Source organism: Heterodontus francisci, chromosome 30 (genome assembly GCF_036365525.1).
Source record: "Heterodontus francisci isolate sHetFra1 chromosome 30, sHetFra1.hap1, whole genome shotgun sequence".
Classification (NCBI taxonomy): Eukaryota; Metazoa; Chordata; class Chondrichthyes; order Heterodontiformes; family Heterodontidae; genus Heterodontus; species Heterodontus francisci.
The window spans coordinates 14,253,655-14,272,356 of record NC_090400.1 but is presented as its reverse complement, the minus strand read 5'-3'; the positions used below and the strand labels follow the sequence as shown (position 1 = coordinate 14,272,356).

General features: G+C 44.2%; 1 protein-coding gene across 1 annotated transcript in view; it reads right to left on the bottom strand.

Annotated features, from left to right (window-relative positions):
• Positions 1–18,702, bottom strand: part of rhbdd2 (rhomboid domain containing 2) — a 66,936-nt gene that overhangs the window by 34,099 nt on the left and 14,135 nt on the right. The window contains exons 2-3 of the mRNA XM_068009926.1: positions 18,248–18,646; positions 14,448–14,604 (exon numbers count right to left, since the gene is read on the bottom strand). Coding sequence (XP_067866027.1) covers positions 14,448–14,604; positions 18,248–18,646 — 556 coding nt within the window. The remainder of the gene's footprint in view (positions 1–14,447; positions 14,605–18,247; positions 18,647–18,702) is intronic.

Below are 18,702 nucleotides of genomic sequence, written 5' to 3'. Positions count from 1 at the left end.
AACAGTGAGAAAGAGTACAGGAGAACAGATAGGTTAAGATGAGTCGGCAGATTGGCAGAAGATAGATGTCTATGCATAGAAATATGAAGTAGCAGATTTGGGAAAAGAAACAGTGAAAGGAAATATACCCTGAATAGATGAAAGGGAGGTTAGGATCTAGGGATGCAGACATACGGATCTTTAAAGGATAGGAGTGCAGGTAAGAAATAGGCCATATAAAAGAGAAATTAGATTCTAGACTTTATGTGTAAAGACATTGAATACAACAGAAACTGCCATTGAATTTGTACATGAAACTGGTTAAATCACAGTTTCAGTTCTTAATATTGTCACACACATTGCAAGTGCAATGATACAACATTCAGGGACTAACTCTGAAGAGTTATGAAAAAGTGAATTTTGTCTTTAAAAATGAACCTTTATTTTTTAAAGTGAACAATGGTTGAAATACGCTGCTGAAGAAAAAGTGATTAGCCTTTTTTGTATCCAAACAGCCTGACAAAGATAAAGGTCAAATCTTCAAAGACAAAAAGTGTTAATGAACCTATCCTATCCTAAAAGCATTCCAGAATTGAATGTCTTTTTCTAAAACAAAGTGTGAAGTAGCCACGTCCTGGGCCATTTTGCGATCACCATGGGGAGAAACCAGATTATCTCGTAACAGAGTTGAGAGGTGACACAGTCTTATCTTAAAACAAAGACAGCCAGAGAGAGTGAGAGAGAGAAAGAGAGATTGACCCAGAAGGTGAAGCTACTTGTTAACAGTTGGCATTCCAGCAAGCCAGAAAGCATATGCTCTGCTAAAAAAATCCGACATCTACATTATACAGCAGAGGGAGCTGGAAGTGACTCATCATTTTCAACAGAACTTTCAATCAAGAGAGAAATCTACAATCATCTCAGGCCTGCAACTATCTAGAACTTGGGTCTCGAGAATTCAACAAGTTTATTGTAACCCTTCTCCCCCACTAAAACCCATCTACCTCTTACCCTTCTCTATCTGTTTCTTCGCATGTGCGTGTGTGCACGTGCGAGCAAATTCATGAGTGAATGAGGTTGCAACAACTTCAGGATAAGGCATATTGATCAATAAACAATTGATTTTGTTTTTAAACCTACAAGAAAACCTATCGCTGTCTATTTATTTGAAAAATAAAACCCAATGGGCTAAACTCTTAATACAAATGCACTTGCTGCAGTCAGGTGGGGAGTTAAACAGTGGGGAACCACCACGTTACACCACGTGGCAGTAACAGTATCCCATTGTAGGAAGGATGTCAAAGTCATGGAAAGGGTATAGAACACACTAGAAAGATACCAAGAATTAAAGATTATAGAGATGCAGACAGACTTGGAAAATTAGGGCTTTTTAAAAAAAACTTAACAGAGGTTATTGGGAATCTAACAGATGTTTTCACAATTATGAGAAGTTTCGAGAGGATAAGTAGCGAAGCAAACTATGTAGCTATGAGGGGTGAGTTGGCTAAAGTAGACTGCGAAACTACATGAAAAGATATGACGGTAGACAAGCAATGGCTATTTTATATATAATTAATACATAATTTGCACCAAATATACATTCCTTTAAGGCACAAAGACCCCACAGAAAAAGTGGTCCAGCTATGGCTAACGAGAGGAGTTAAAGATAGTATTAGATCAAATGGCTTATAATGTTTCCAAAGAGCAGTAAGCCTGAGGATTGGGAGGATTTTAGAATTCAGCAAAGGAGAACCAAGAAATTAATAAGAGAAAACAGAATATAAAAATCGACCAGCAAAAGACATAACAACAGATTGTAAACATTTCTATAGGTATGCAAATAGGAAAAAAATTAATGAAAGTGACATGGCCCAATAGAGGCAGTGACAGGTGAAATTCTAATGGGAAATAAGGATACATTAACAAATACTTTGCAAACGTCTTCACAGCAGAAAACACAAAAAAAAAGTCTGGTAATAATGGGCAACCAAGGGTCTAACGAGAATGAGGAACTTAAGGAGAACAGTATAAGTAAAGAAATAGTACTGGAGAAAGTAGTGGGACAAAATGGCGACAATTACCCTGCACCCGGCAACCTGCATCCTAGGGTTTTAAAAGAGGTAGCTGCAGAGATAGTGGATGCTCTTCCAGAATTCCTTAAATTCTAGAACAGTTCCCAAGGATGGGAAGGTCGTAAACATAACCCCACTATTTAAGGAGGAAGGGAGAAAAGAGAACTATGAGCCAGTATGCCTAACATCAATAGTAGGTGAAATGCTAGAATCTATTATTAGGGATGTAGTAACAGGGCACTTAGAAAATCATAATATGATTAAGCAGTCAAAATGGATTTATGAAAAGGAAATCATATTTCGAGTTTTTGAGGATGTAACTAGTAAGATGGATAAGGGGATCCAGTGGATGTGATGTAGTTAGATTTTCAAAAAACATTCAATAAGGTACTATGCAAGAGGTTATTACACAAAAACAGGACTCATGGGATTTGGAGCAATATATTAGCATGGATTGAAGATTGGTTAATGAACAGAAAACTGAGAGTAGGAATAAACTGGTCAGCGGGCTGTAACTAACTGGGTACGGCAAGGATCAGTACTTGGGCCTCAGCCATTTATAATCTATATGACTTAAATGAGGGGGCTGAGGACTGCATTTTATTCTAGCGACAGGGGTCCTGGCAGTGGGCCATAAGACAAAGGGGAGGACCCACCTCTGCCTTCCAATGGACCCCTGTAGCTATTTAAAAGCAGGCAACCAATTAATTGCCTGGCATCCCTTTAAGGGACCAGCTCCCATCTGGTGTATGGTGGGGGGTTTCCCCTGGGGGGGGGGGGGGCAATTGCCGCCGGGGTTAGGGGGCCTGCCTGGGAACCTGGATTGCCCCCAAAGGAGGGACTCCACCAACCCTCCTAGGAGGCTGCAAGCTTTACCTGGTGACGTCGCCCCATGGAAGAGGGAAGAGGCCCTTAAGTGGCCCCTGCCACTTTGTTTGGCCCCATCCCCTGCCTTTGTGCTCGTCTTCAAGGGTAGAACAATATTCAGCCCTGAGTATAACGTATCCAAGTTTGCTCACAGTACAAAGTTCGGTAGGAAAGTAAGTGATAAGGAAGGCACAAAGAGGCTGTACAGGGATACAGACAGGTTGGCTGAGTGGGCTAGAACATAGCAGATTGAATACAATGTGGCGAAGTGTGAAGTTAAAGTGCGAATAAAAAAGCAGAGTATTTTTTGAATGGTGAGAGACTGGGAAGTGTTTGCATTTAGAGGGAGCTGGGCGTCATCAAACATGCATCACAGAAAGTTAACATGTGGATAGAGCAAGCAATTAGGAAGGCAAATTGTATGTTTGCTTTTATTACAAAGGGATTAGAGTGTAAAAGAATAAAAAATTCTTACTACAATTATACAGGGCATAGGTGAGGGCCCGTGTGCAGTTTTATTTATTTATTTTATTTTATTTAGAGATACAGCACTGAAACAGGCCCTTCGGCCCACCAAGTCTGTGCCGACCAACAAGCACCCATTTATACTAACCCTACAGTAATCCCATATTCCCTACCACCTACCTACACTAGGGGCAATTTACAATGGCCAATTTACCTATCAACCTGCAAGTCTTTGGCTGTGTGAGGAAACCGGAGCACCCGGCGGAAACCCACATGGTCACAGGGAGAACTTGCAAACTCCGCACAGGCAGTAACCAGAATAGAACCCGGGTCCCTGGAGCTCTGAGGCTGCGGTGCTAACCACTGCGCCGCCACTCCTTACCTTACTCCTTGGTCTCCTTACCTAAGGAAAGACATAGTTGCCCTAGAAGGAGTGCAACGAAGGTTCAATGGGATGAGGGATTTGTCCTATAACGTGAGATTGAGTAGACTAGGCCTATATTCCCTGGAGTTTAGAGGAATGAGAAGTGAAACATATAAAATTTATCAGGCGCTTGACAGGGTGGATACTGAGAAAATGTTTTCCCTTGCGGGTGAGTCCAGAACACAGAGTCAGTCTCATAATAAGGGGGTAGGGTTTAGAATTGAGGTGAAGAGAAATTTCTTCACTCAAAGGGTTGTGAATCTTTGGAATTCCCTAACCCAGAGGGCTGTGGATGCTCAGTCATTGAGTATATTCAAGACAAAGATTGATAGATTTTTCAGTACTAAAGGAATTAAGGGATATGGGGATAGTGCGGGAAGATGGATTGAGGTAGATGATCAGCCATTATCTTGTTGAATAGTGGACCAGGCTCAAAGGCCTAAATGACATACTTCAGCTCCTATTCCTTATGTTCTTATAAATTGTTTGCACTTGTTGCAAAACAGGCACAGACTCAGGATTATCGCTAGAACAAAAGGTGGTGCAAGAGTTTTATCCCCCCCTCTGCCACCCCACCCCACCAACCAACCACTGTTATTAGAACATGGAAGGCTTTCACCGCAAGTGGATATTGAGGCAGAAACTGGATTGAGGCTGAGACGGGAAACTGCATGGGTTCCCACTGCCACAAGACCACATATTGACCCTACTGTAATACAAAATGCTAAAAATCTCAAAATTCCACTTGAATACCTTGCTTGTGCGTTAGAGTGATTAATAATGGCAACTACATTCTTGCTGTGCGGTTAAATCGAACCTTGAACAAAAAAGGATGCCCATACTGTAAAATAACACTTCAAGGTAAAAAGATGTTGAGTTGGATTCATTCTTTGCAAAAGTAAAAGTATGATAAGCATGGAAGAACTAATTATTAGATACTGAAGAATACTGCCAACCCAGAATAATTGATGCAAATCACATTAACCCCTTTTAATTAGTAGCTTTTCACAGAAGCTGGTGTCAGTGTCCTTTTCTGGAAATTTACCAGATAACTGGATTGGCGGACACACAAGTCTATTGTTGAGCTGTGCTAAAATAAAAGAGATGTTGCAAGAGGTAGATACTGTGCTTTCATTTGGCAATACTGTACAATTCAGAATTAATTTGGGATTACTCAGCCTAAATTTGATTTTATATTCACAGATTATAAAAACCTATATTTATATCATGCGTTAAACATAATAAGATGTCCCAAGTTGCTTCACAGGAGCATTATCAAACAAAAGACGACACCCAGCCACATAGGAAACATTAGGTCAGATGACCAAAAGCTTGGTCAAAGAGGTAGGTTTTAAGGAGGAGTGTCTTAAAGGAGGAAAGCGAGATTGGAAAGGCAGAGAGGTTTAGAAAGGGTATTCTAGAGCGTAGGACCTAGATAACTTGGCCACCAATGGTGGAGCAATTGAAATCGGGGTTTCTCAAGAGGCCAGAATTAGAACAACACAGATATGAGGGTTGTGGGGCTGCAGGAAATTACAGAGATGACAAGGCCATGGAGGGATTTGAAAACAAGGATAAGAATTTTAATAATTAAGTCATTGCCTGACCCAGAGCTAATGCAGGTCAGCGAGCACAGAGATGATAGGTGAACGGGACTTGGTACATGTTAAGACATGGGCTGCAGAGTTACGGAGGGTAGAATGTGGAAGACCAGCCAGGGGTGCATTGGAATAGTCAAGTCTAGAGGTAATGAAGGCATGAATGAGGGTTTCAGTAGCAGATGAGCTGAGACAGGGGCTAAGTTGGGCAATGTTACGGAGATGGAAATAGACAAAATCTCAGTGATGCCACAAGTAAGAGGTTGGAAGCTCATCACGGAGTCAAATGTGACACCATAAACAGTCTCAGAGAGTGATGGGGAATGGGATGGAGTTGGTAGCTAGGAAACGGAGTTTGGAGCGGGAATTGTAAAAAATGGCTTCAGTCTTCCCAATATTTAATTGTAGAGAATTTCTGCTCATCGAGTACTGGATGTCAGCTAAGCAGTCTGATAATTAAGCAACTGTTAAGGAATCGAGACAGGTAGTGTTGAGGTAAAACTGGAAGTCGTCAGCTCTGTGCTTTCGGATGATATCGCTGAGGGGCAGAATGTAGATTAGAAATCAAAGGGGGAAAAGGACAGATCCTTGGGGGACACCAGAGGTAACTGCAAGAGCAGGAAGAGAAGCCTTACAAGTGATTTTCTAGCTACGATTAGATAGATAAGAATGGAACGCGGTGAGAGCAGTCCCACCCAGTTGGACAGTGGTGGAGAGGGGTTGGAGGAGGATGGTGTGGTCAGCCGTGTCAAAGGCTGCAGACAGGTTGAGAAGAATGAGGGAAATTTTACCTTTGTCATGGATGTCATTTGTGACTTTAAGAGGAGCTGTTTCAGTACTGCGGCAGGGGCAGAAACCCAATTGGAGGGATTTAAGCATGGAATTCCAGGAAAGATGGGAACAGATAACATGTTTCAGGGCTTTGGAGAGGAAATGGAGATGGGTCAGTAGTTTGCAAGGATGGTGGGGTCAAGGGATTTTTTTTTTTTTGAGAGGGGTGATGACGGCAGATTTAAAGGAGAGAGGGACAACACCTGAAGAGAGAGAACAGTTTACACTATCGGCTAACATGGGTCCAGGAGGAGACGTTAGGTGGTCAGCTGTATAGTGGGAATAGGATCGAGGGAGCAGGAGGTGGGTCTCATGGACAAAATCAGAGGGCATGAAAGGAAATAGGAGAGAAACTAGAGAAAGATGCGTGTTCAGAGTTAGGGCAGAGGCAGCATTAGAGGAAGTTTGGCTAGGTGGGCTAGTGGAAGGGAGGGCAGAGGTAGCTGATAGTGACAAAGAAGTCCATGAGCTCCTCGCACTTGTTGTTGAAGGTGAGGGGACAGGGGAGAGGGGTTTAAGTGAATTGTGGTAAGTAAGGGGCGATTCATGAATAGTAGTCTCCATGTAACTAGTATTAAAGATTAATCTTAAAAAGATGAAGACACATATCTCAATCTAAAAATCATTGTAAATATGAAACTCTAAAGTTTGGTCAACAATAAGAATCAAGAATTAGGGAAACAGGGTTTTTAATGCTTGGTTGTTTTTGAATAATAATAGCATCAGGAATTAAACTAACTTGAATGAGATAGATGCAGTAATTGTATCAATTAAATATGCAATGAGAACCAAGATTAATAGATTAAAAATTTTAATGGTGAAATTAATCATGATTTTTTTTTTTAATTGCTTGACAGTCCACAGGCTCAGATTTTGCAGAAGTAATAACGGCAAAACCGTTAGCATCCACCATCATTTTTCTTTAAAACACGACAGCAACTTCTGGAGTTTGCACATGTGCTGTAAAATGCCGAGATGCAGAAGTTATTGCCAGTGATTCTACCTTTCTCCATAAGGTGCACTGTTGAAGTACACCCAGACTGCAATGAAGTAGCAATCATAGTACTGATGAGAAGTTGCTTTTTTATGCTATCGGTCTCACTGTAAAAGCCTATGAAAAAATTACACCTTATGGAATGAGGTGCAACTGGGTTTTAATGGGGTACTAAGTCCATAATTGTTGCTGACGAGCCTCAATGTTGCTGAAAAACTAATTTTATATTTGTGGAATGTCAAATTCCTCCATGATGAAAAAAATGTTTTTAATTTTTCAACTTTATGGTATTTCAGCTTCTAAAAATTCCATTTGTATGTCCCATTTATTTCACTCTCTAAAGTTTTAATTAAAAGTGAAAAATTCAGTGCATTTTACTTCCTAGTTTGCTGTCTGTGAGAATATGTTAATACGATTAGCTGCTTACCACGCTTGATGACATCACTGTTGCTGGACGCCTGGAGATCCCCTCGACTTGGCCCCAGATTCAAACTGACATCGGGAAAGGGAAAATCCATGCCACAGAGATCACTCTATGTGGTCAGCCTTCTTCAAGGCCAGCAGCGAGTGCAGTTGCTTCGCCACTGATCATTAAATCTGGACTATAGTTTTTGTAAGCTACTTTTGTCTCCTTCTGTCGCTAAACATCTCATCGTACCGCACCAAGAGGACAGAATGGAGATCTGACCGCAGCCCTTTGCCAATATTGTATTACTGTCTACTATAAGGTCCATGACTTCATTGGCTATAAAGCATTTTGGGAAGTCCTGAAGTCATGAAAGATGTTATACAAGTATGTCATTTTCTTTCTTTTATAAGAGCAGCCTCATGTGTCAGGGTCTCAGACTTTTTCTTCTGACCGGTTTGCTTATGGCTGGGCTGTGTCTGGTGCCCCCATAGAATATAATAGAAATCAAAGAACTCACCAATCCCAATTCTACCAGTCTATGGTGTCACATGATGGAGTTCTAACATCACCCAAGAAGAAACCCATTAACTGCTCCACTTGACAGACACCATTTTCCCCCCATAAAAGTATTAAAATTATGTATTCCAGCAGATGTTGATATTTGAGCTCAATTTTTCACAACGTTATCTAAAATTTCTTTTGAACTTTTAGCACTACACAGCATGTCCCACTGCAGATTCAATTTTGACTCCTCCTCATAAAGGGAGGTTGGATAACATTGATAATGCAAAACAAAAATTGTAATGCACCTGGCTTGGTGGCACAGTCTGCTGCACCAGTGAGAGTTTACACATTCAGTTCTCTTCCAACGGGATTAGAAAGGGAGGGAAGAGCAGAGGAAAAAGGAGGGCAGAGTTAGTAAAAGAGGGCAAGTGAGAAATAGGAGATGAAAAGGAAGGAAAGAATGAATGCTGAATGAAAACTTGGCACCTGATACAATTTAAGGAAGAAAAAGGTCTGTTACTGGTTGTTCTTTTACAGCTTAAATTGGTCAGTTATAGGGCAGCACTGATAGAGACATAGAGGAAACGGGTTGCAAACCCACTCTCCTGGGCAAGATGCACAGTGTGGGGAGGTGGAAAAAAAAGACTTTTTAAAAGAGCCTAAAAATAACAAAACTGTATATAGATTGTCTAACTCTTTTAATTTTCCTTCTTAGACAGAATGTTGTACAGTTGGTTTTCATCACTTTCCTTCACTGATATCAAGTGACCTGTATAAATTTGACATGGTTCACAGCTATCTAAAGTGTATCCGATTCCGAGATAAAAGGACACCAAATTCATTACTGAGAAATCCTCTCCCTGAACTTATGCAAGTCACTCCCACCTGGCAAACCACCTGAAAACAAAATATTTCTGTTAGGCAGGATTTGAAATAACTATGCATTTGAAAGAAAATGAAGCATTCATTTTGTTCCTCAATGGAAGGAGGGCCCCACAGCAATTCTTAAATAAAATTGGTATTTTAAACACTAATTACAGTTGAGGCAGAAAGCTAGAAATTAGGATTTTTACTAGTAACTTTTAATGACCAACATATTCTGATTTTTCATTTTTTCTTTAAATTAATATTGCTCACCTTGAGAACAAAATTCGAGATGGGTATTTAATGTCAGTGTAAAACATGAAGTAAAATTTAGCATGGGTTAAAATGTGCAGCAAACACCCTCTAATCTACCTCAACATCAGAATACAAGTCCTACTGAATTAGTGAGACCTTTCTTCCATTTCCAACACCCACTATCCTAGACATCATATTGTATGTCCTGCTTAACACTTAACAGTCTCACCTAATTGATGGCAAATTTTTTTTTCAAAAATATACTTTATTCATAAAATAGATTACCCATTTAAACACCTTTATTGTTAATGCTCTGGCTGCACAGCCAGCTACTTTCTAGTCATGTATACACTGGCACATTTCAGTTGCTATTCCAAGAGAATGAAATCTGGGTGCTGCCTGCCCAGGTTTACACCACCAAATCTGCCTCTATCATACCTGTGACAGAATCAGAAGACCCAAACACAGAAATAAAACTGGTTCTACAATTCCAACTAATGGGTCAATAACCAGAAGAAAGGGAGCTGGATTTAGACTAAATTCAGGGAGTCATATAATTGACATAGGTAAATTATGCCAGTGTAAAAGCTGCCTATGTAATACCTCCCCTATCAGAATACAGGCTTTAGCAAAGAAAGTTTGACATGAATGAGAATTTGAAGAAATGATTTGCAATCTTCTGTTTACCATCCCTCTGGGAATTTGGTGCTGTGGCTTCTTGTGAGAGCGGACAGTAACCAATAGTGTTATGCTGAATAACCCAGTCCTTTCACCAGAATTTTCAATATTCAGAACTCCGGTTTTAAATAGGAGTTTAAGTGTCAGTGAGTGGATCACAGTGTGAAATGTGTAAATAGCTGGGTTTGTACAGCCGACATATAATTCACTTACCAACACTTCAGTGTTATTTTTTCCCCCCCAATGCCATAAAACATGATAATCATTTAATACTCTACAGAGAGAGATAAAGAGAGCAATAGACCAACTATATCAGAGCAACACAATATTCCAGTTAAATAAAAATGTAGATTAGTTAAATGAACAAACCATATGTGAATCAGTGCAAATTTTCCCCAATAAAAATTATGTGGATTATCTTAGCTTCATCAAAACATGATGCTGACAGTCTGAGAACACCATACTGCACACCGTGTGTTATTACATGTCTGATGAGGTTAATTCAGCTCCCACACATTGGGCTGAATTTTATAAGCCCGCGGACAAAACGGCAGCCCGCCCGCATGTCACGGAGCCGTCGCAATCTTCCGTGTGGTGGCTCATTTAAATAGCCGGGGTAGGCTGCCGCACCCCCCCCCCACCCGACCACATGGAGGGGGCGTGCTGTCCATCCCCGGCAATGGTGTCAGTTGCCTGCGCGCAGGTGCTGGCACCATTTTTAAAAGGGCTTTGAACCCGAACGTTAAATTAAAATATTTGGGGTGCAAACAACTCAAAATAAAGACATTTCTTCTGCTGCTCTCCCACCCCCCAACAACAATTAAATTAATTACTTGCCCTCTCCCCCAAAATACTGACCTTGTCCACCTGACCTTCCCCCCCACAGAGTGCATCAACTTTAACCTCAAACCCTTCCCACCATCCCCTACACCAATGATGTTACTTTGACTCCGATGCCTCCCCTCCCGCACTGAGAAACTTACCTCCCCCCCCACTCCCCACAAGTGTTCCACCTCGTTTCCCCGGACGGGGATCCTAAGCCGTGGGAGTGCTGGCCACCGGTCCAGAGATCGGAGCGGGAACTCAGGCGGGTCGCAAGTATAATTAATGCATTCATTTTCATTTACTTAAATATGCAAACGGAGGTCCCATCGCCAAGTGGCTGGGGGGCCGCCACGAGGCCTCGCTGCCGCTGGCAACATCGGCTGGGCCCTCCCGGCATCATGGTGCATGGGGGCCCTCTCCCGGAGGCATTTTCCAGCACCCTCCCCCCACCCCCCCCGATGAAACACAACATCGGGGGGTTTATAAAATCCAGCCCATTGTGTGGATCATGACCCCATGATGTCAATAGCACTCATAGCTTAAACAAAAAATAGCAAAACCAAAAATATGTTAAATCATAACTTAATATGGAGTATTTTAAATAAACAGGAAATACTAAGGATGAAAGTATGCTTCACAGGGAGTCTGACAGTTATTTTGGAAATTTATTCAGAAGTTAAGGCTATAATTAGTAATATCTCAAACTGTATAAACACACTTGCAGGATTTACGCAGGCCTCGATCCAAGACCTTACTTGCCTATTGCATCATGGCATCACTCTAAATCCCATCCTCCAAGGTAGGCCACACAGCACAATGTTTGCAAGTCAAGTAGTGTCTCTGTGCCTGCATAGGTGCCCAAAGAGGAACTGTGGCATTGTCCCAGAAATAACTGATTCAATCCCTTACAGCTCTGCCTCAAAAGATAGGGAGAGATCTCCTAAATACAGTGTATCCTTTTGTCACATAATTGTACAGCTCACATAGGACGCTACTGGGAGAGGTGGGGGGGGGGGGGGGGGGGCGGGTAAGGAAAAGCAGTCAGCAAGTGTCAAAAGGTCATGTAAATGCAGCAATTGAGGATGGAGAACATTTTACTTTGAATAGAAAACTAAACAGTTAATATAACAGTTATTACACTTTATAAAAAGATATCTTTTAAAGAAAATCAAAGGTTTATAAGCACACAATAGCTGGATTTTTTTTGCAGTACAACTCGCCATTTAAAACTTGAGAATGGACCTGCCCCAGGTAAACGGTAACGAAGGATTAGCAGTCAAACTGTAACAGAACAATGGGCTGCCTTTAAAGAGGAAACTGCTTGGGTATACTCGAGGTATATTCCCAGAGGGGGAAAAGGTAGGACAAACAAAGCCCGAGTTCCCTGGATGACAAAAGAGATGGAGTGCAAGATCAAGCAGAAAAAGAGTGTATGACAGATGTCAAGTTGATAATACAAGTGAGAACAAGGGTGACTATAGAAAACTCAGAGGGGTAGTGAAAAAGAAAATGAGAGGCAAAGAGAAGGTTTGAGAAAAGACTGGAGGCTAACATAAAAGGGAGCCTAAAAGTCTTCTATAGGCATATAAATGGTAAAAGGGCAGTAAGAGGCAGGATGGGGCCGGTTAGGGACCAAAAAGGGGATCTATGCACGGAGGCAGAGGACATGGCTGAGGTACTAAATGCATAGTATGCATCTGTCTTTACCAAGGAAGATGCTGCTGAAGACATAACGAAGGAGGAGGTAACAGATACAGGATGGGCAAAAAATTGATAAAACGGAGGTCATAGAAAGGCTGGCTGTACTTAAAGTTGATAAGTCACCAGAACCAGATGGGATGCATCTAAGGATGCTAAGGAAAGGAAGGGTGGAAATTGTGGAGGTACCGGCCATTATTTTAAATCCTCCTGAGATACAGGGGTGGTGCTAGTGGACTGGAGAATTGCAAATGTTACACCTTGTTTCAAAAAAGGGTATAAGGATAGAATCATAGAAAATTTATGACACAGAAGGAGGCCATTCGGCCCACCCTGTCCATGCAGGTCAATGAAGAGCCGTCCAGCCTAACCCCATCTTTCTTTCCGTACTTGTCCATAGCCCTATAGGTCATGGCTCTTCAAGCAGACAGCCAAGTACCTTTTAAATGTGGGGAGAGTTTCTGCCGTCACCACCCTTTCAGGCCCAGGAATATAAGAGCAGGGAGGTTACGCTAGAACTGTATACAACACTAGTCAGATCACAGCTAGATTACTGCGTACAGTTCTGATCATATTACAGGAAAGAGGTGATTGCATTGGAGAGGGTGCAGAGGTCCCTCTGAGTAAAAAAATATGATTCCTCCTCTTCTCGCTAACCCTTCTAACAATTACTTTAAGATCTATACCCCCTGGTTTTTGACCCTTCTGCTAAGATAAATAGGTCATCCCTATTTACTCTATCACGGCCCCTCATAATTTTATACACCTCAATTAAGTCACCCTTCAGCCTCTGCTGTTCCAAGAAAAGCAACCCAGCCTATCTTCATAGCTAAAATTTTCCAGTCTTGCAACATCGTCGCAAATCTCCTCTGCACCCTTTCCAATGTACTAAACAGGAAGATGGCAGGGCAGCATGAGAAAGTGGTTAAAAAGCTGAAGGGATCCTAGGTTTTATAAACAGAGGCATACAATACAAAAAGCAAGGAAGTTATAATGAGCCTTTATAAAACACAGGTTTGGCCTCAACTGGAGTACTGTGCCCAATTCTGGGCATGCATTTTAGGAACAATTTGAAGGCTTTCGACAGGATGTAGAAAAGATTTGAGAATGGTTCCAGGGATGAGGGACTTCAATTATGAGGATAGATTGGAAAAGCTAGGGTTGTTGTCCTTAAAGAGGAGGTTGAAAGGAGATTTGATAGAGATGTTTAAAATCATGTAGGGTCTAGACAGAGTAGATAGGGAAAAACTGATCCCTTTGGCAGAAGGGTGGAGAACCAGAGGACACTGATTTAAAGTGATTGGCAGAAGAACCAAAGACGACATGAGAAAACATTTTCTCACGCAGCGAGTGCTTAGGATCTGGAAGGCACTACCACAGAATATGCCGGAGGCAGATTCAATTGTGGCTCTCAAAAAAAACTGGATTAGCACCTGAAGAGAAAACATTTGCAGTGTTACAGGGAAAGTGCAGTGGAGTGGACCAGTGAATCTTGCAGAGGGCCAGCGAGGACTCAATGGGCTGAATGGCCTCCTCCTGTGCTGTAACTTTTCTACGATTACTTTTTATAATATAAAGCAGGCTCTGCTGGTGCCTGTGCTAGTATATCGACCATGTGATGTGGTACTGAACCATACAGAGCAGAAAGACCCCAGATTCAACTTCTGGTCTGTGCTGTATCATCTGATAGAAGCAAAGGCAGTAGTGCTACAATTGGCTCATGGCTGGGGGGAGAATCAGTCAACATTACCACACCTGATCACTGTGCAGCCACCCCTACTGCATGCATCAGGCGAGGATGGAATTGTGTTTATGTTTGTCTGTACTAGCTACATTGCTCAGAATGCTCACTTGGGCGAAGTAGTGAAGGCCTGTCGGAGCTTGTGGAACTGAACCTGGGGAGTCCACACTCGCAGGAGAGCAAGAATGGAAAGCAATTTGAACCTTTAAAACTTAACTTTTGCTGGAGAAAACAGCTGCTTACCTGTTGGTTACCTCAACATTTCTCACCTCCCATAAGGCTGAATAAAATGTGATCCCTGGTAAATCCTTCAGACGGTTGAATGGAAAATACCTCTCCAGAGATGCAGCAGTCATCTCATGCAGATCCAGATAAGGAAAGTATTGCCGTCCAGAAGCGTCTATCAAAGGGACATTATTAAGGACAAATATGATGATTCTTATCAGATACAAGAACTGACTTAGTTTCTTTACTTGGATCATATAGTTAAACATTTCTTTGAAAAAACCTAGAGAGGTACAAAGTGAAGAAAATCGCCTAAAATGAAAACAGTGATAGGTAATCAAGCAAGTATTCATTAGATGGTGTCAAACTTGGCACTGTAAAAGCCTGGAAACTGAGAGAGGAAGACTGAAAGACAAGGAATTTCACTAAAGTCCTGGCAAAGAATGAAGTAGAGCAGGGTTGTCCAACATACGGCCCGCGGTTGTAAACTGTACCATGGCAGTTCTTTATCCTGACTTGGGCTCCGCAACTGGAGATAGGAAATTTCCTTATGTCTTCGTCTTGCAGACTGGCCTTTTTAAAAACATAGTGCTGTCAGTTTCACAGCTGACAACGTGCTTCCCAACTTCAGACAAATTCGGGGACTTTTATTAAAAGCCTGTCAGATAACCCCGAATCTGTCCAAAGTGAGAGGGGGGAGGGAAGGGAGGAGGAGGGGGGGAGGCAGGAGAGACGGGGGGTAAAGGGGGAAGGAGAGACGGGGGGGGGGTAAAGGGGGAAGGAGAGACGGTGGGGTAAAGGGGGAAGGAGAGACGGGGGGGTAAAGGGGGAAGGAGAGACGGGGGGGTAAAGGGGGAAGGAGAGACGGGGGGGTAAAGGGGGAAGGAGAGACGGGGGGGTAAAGGGGGAAGGAGAGACGGGGGGGTAAAGGGGGAAGGAGAGACGGGGGGGTAAAGGGGGAAGGAGAGACGGGGGGGGTAAAGGGGGAAGGAGAGACGGGGGGGGTAAAGGGGGAAGGAGAGACGGGGGGGGTAAAGGGGGAAGGAGAGACGGGGGGGGGTAAAGGGGGAAGGAGAGACGGGGGGGGTAAAAGGGAAAGGAGAGACGGGGGGGGTAAAAGGGAAAGGAGAGACGGGGGGGGTAAAGGGGGAAGGAGAGACGGGGGGGGTAAAGGGGGAAGGAGAGACGGGGGGGGTAAAGGGGGAAGGAGAGACGGGGGGGTAAAGGGGGAAGGAGAGACGGGGGGGGTAAAGGGGGAAGGAGAGACGGGGGGGTAAAGGGGGAAGGAGAGACGGGGGGGTAAAGGGGGAAGGAGAGACGGGGGGGGTAAAGGGGGAAGGAGAGACGGGGGGGGTAAAGGGGGAAGGAGAGACGGGGGGGGTAAAGGGGGAAGGAGAGACGGGGGGGTAAAGGGGGAAGGAGAGACGGGGGGGTAAAGGGGGAAGGAGAGACGGGGGGGGTAAAGGGGGAAGGAGAGACGGGGGGGGTAAAGGGGGAAGGAGAGACGGGGGGGTAAAGGGGGAAGGAGAGACGGGGGGGTAAAGGGGGAAAGGAGAGCCGGAGAAGGGGGAAAGGAGAGCCGGAGAAGGGGGAAAGGAGAGCCGGAGAAGGGGGAAAGGAGAGCCGGAGAAGGGGGAAAGGAGAGCCGGAGAAGGGGGAAAGGAGAGCCGGAGAAGGGGGAAAGGAGAGCCGGAGAAGGGGGAAAGGAGAGCCGGAGAAGGGGGAAAGGAGAGCCGGAGAAGGGGGAAAGGAGAGCCGGAGAAGGGGGAAAGGAGAGCCGGAGAAGGGGGAAAGGAGAGCCGGAGAAGGGGGAAAGGAGAGCCGGAGAAGGGGGAAAGGAGAGCCGGAGAAGGGGGAAAGGAGAGCCGGAGAAGGGGGAAAGGAGAGCCGGAGAAGGGGGAAAGGAGAGCCGGAGAAGGGGGAAAGGAGAGCCGGAGAAGGGGGAAAGGAGAGCCGGAGAAGGGGGAAAGGAGAGCCGGAGAAGGGGGAAAGGAGAGCCGGAGAAGGGGGAAAGGAGAGCCGGAGAAGGGGGAAAGGAGAGCCGGAGAAGGGGGAAAGGAGAGCCGGAGAAGGGGGAAAGGAGAGCCGGAGAAGGGGGAAAGGAGAGCCGGAGAAGGGGAAAGGAGAGCCGGAGAAGGGGGAAAGGAGAGCCGGAGAAGGGGGAAAGGAGAGCCGGAGAAGGGGGAAAGGAGAGCCGGAGAAGGGGGAAAGGAGAGCCGGAGAAGGGGGAAAGGAGAGCCGGAGAAGGGGGAAAGGAGAGCCGGAGAAGGGGGAAAGGAGAGCCGGAGAAGGGGGAAAGGAGAGCCGGAGAAGGGGGAAAGGAGAGCCGGAGAAGGGGGAAAGGAGAGCCGGAGAAGGGGGAAAGGAGAGCCGGAGAAGGGGGAAAGGAGAGCCGGAGAAGGGGGAAAGGAGAGCCGGAGAAGGGGGAAAGGAGAGCCGGAGAAGGGGGAAAGGAGAGCCGGAGAAGGGGGAAAGGAGAGCCGGAGAAGGGGGAAAGGAGAGCCGGAGAAGGGGGAAAGGAGAGCCGGAGAAGGGGGAAAGGAGAGCCGGAGAAGGGGGAAAGGAGAGCCGGAGAAGGGGGAAAGGAGAGCCGGAGAAGGGGGAAAGGAGAGCCGGAGAAGGGGGAAAGGAGAGCCGGAGAAGGGGGAAAGGAGAGCCGGAGAAGGGGGAAAGGAGAGACGGAGAAGGGGGAAAGGAGAGACGGAGAAGGGGGAAAGGAGAGACGGAGAAGGGGGAAGGAGAGACGGAGAAGGGGGAAGGAGAGAGTGAGAGAGAGAGAGACAGAGAGAGATCAAGATCACTCCTGACAGATGGATATGTATCCAGAATGCTCCGCATCGCTACATGTGTGCGGGCAGACATTGACTACTTGTGCAAGCAAAAAAATGCCAGCTATGGCACTAAATCAGTGTCCAACATAGTGACGAGAAAATCAGTCAATAAATTAATCCTCTCATTTAAAGGTTCTTCACAAAGACGCACAATTGCTGTTGTTTTGATTAATAGTAAGGTAACTTTTTAATGCTTTTATCTTTCTGAAATTGTCTCACCAGCCCCGCCACCCACCCACCACCCCCCCCTCCCCCAACCATGTGAGACAAAAATTGTAATGCGGCCGCAACCCCCACCACCAATGCGAAAAGGTTGGACAACCCTGAAGTAGAGCAAGAAATAGTATGGGTCTTGATTTTGTCACAATGAGGATCTCGTGAGCAGGAAGAGTGTGTGGATCAGCTTCACAACAGCTTAGGGGGAACAAGGGAGGAAAATTCAGTAGCATGAATCAAACTAAAACTATCGAAAAAAAATCAAAACACAAAAATGTAGCTAGAAGTGAGAAGGATTGCCTAGGAGATGACAAACTTTTTCTCCTATCCAAGAGTGTCAGAGGTATTAGAAAAACAAGTCCAGCTGTGTAAGGAGCGTTCAAGTAAAAGAGTTGGTACGTAAACAACATGGAACATTTTTTGATTCCATACACAATGGCAGCATCAAGTGCATCAGGTGCAACACAGGCCAAATCTTCCTGCACCACTCACAAACTTTCTTCTCCCTTATGAGTTAAAAATGGCTCAAACTTTGCTCCTTTGGTTGAAGAAATCTCTCTACCTCAGGTACCCATTAATCTCGATCTACCAAATCAGATTAGAGTGCAGTTTATGCAGCGGATACATGATAGCTAAGATTTCAACTGCAGCTATGCAAAGCAGATTATGGTTAGACCCTCAAACTGCTAGAGGGAGGATAGATTTTGGTCAAATTCAAAACTAGCACAATATAAGATTATTTAGCAATTTTTTGGGAACAAAAAAGGATACAAGCAAGTCCTGCCCCGATTCCACAAATGTTGCCTAAGATCGACGATTCCGGTATAAAAATTGCCACGATGAGTAAAATGAGTGGGAGATAGACCAATCTGATAGTTGTTATAAAGATAATGTTCTGCATTGGAGACAGAAATACAGACATCCCCACATAGGCAAACACGACCACAGTAAATCCCTGAATTTCTTTTAGTTTTTGCAGTCCATAAAATATTGAACCAATCGAAGTATAGATGATTCCGGCGAGTACTGCAAATAGGAGAGTAAGGTACGCGTACTTTACTGTTCCGATGTCCTTCTCCATAGCGCCACCGAAATACCACAGCATAAGAATGTTGCACACCAGAGCACTCATACTCTTATGGATGAACATATAACTAAGCAACTTGTACACTGTAGTTAAAAAAAAAAGAATAGATGTTAGTGGTAAATGACTGATGCTGAAAGCA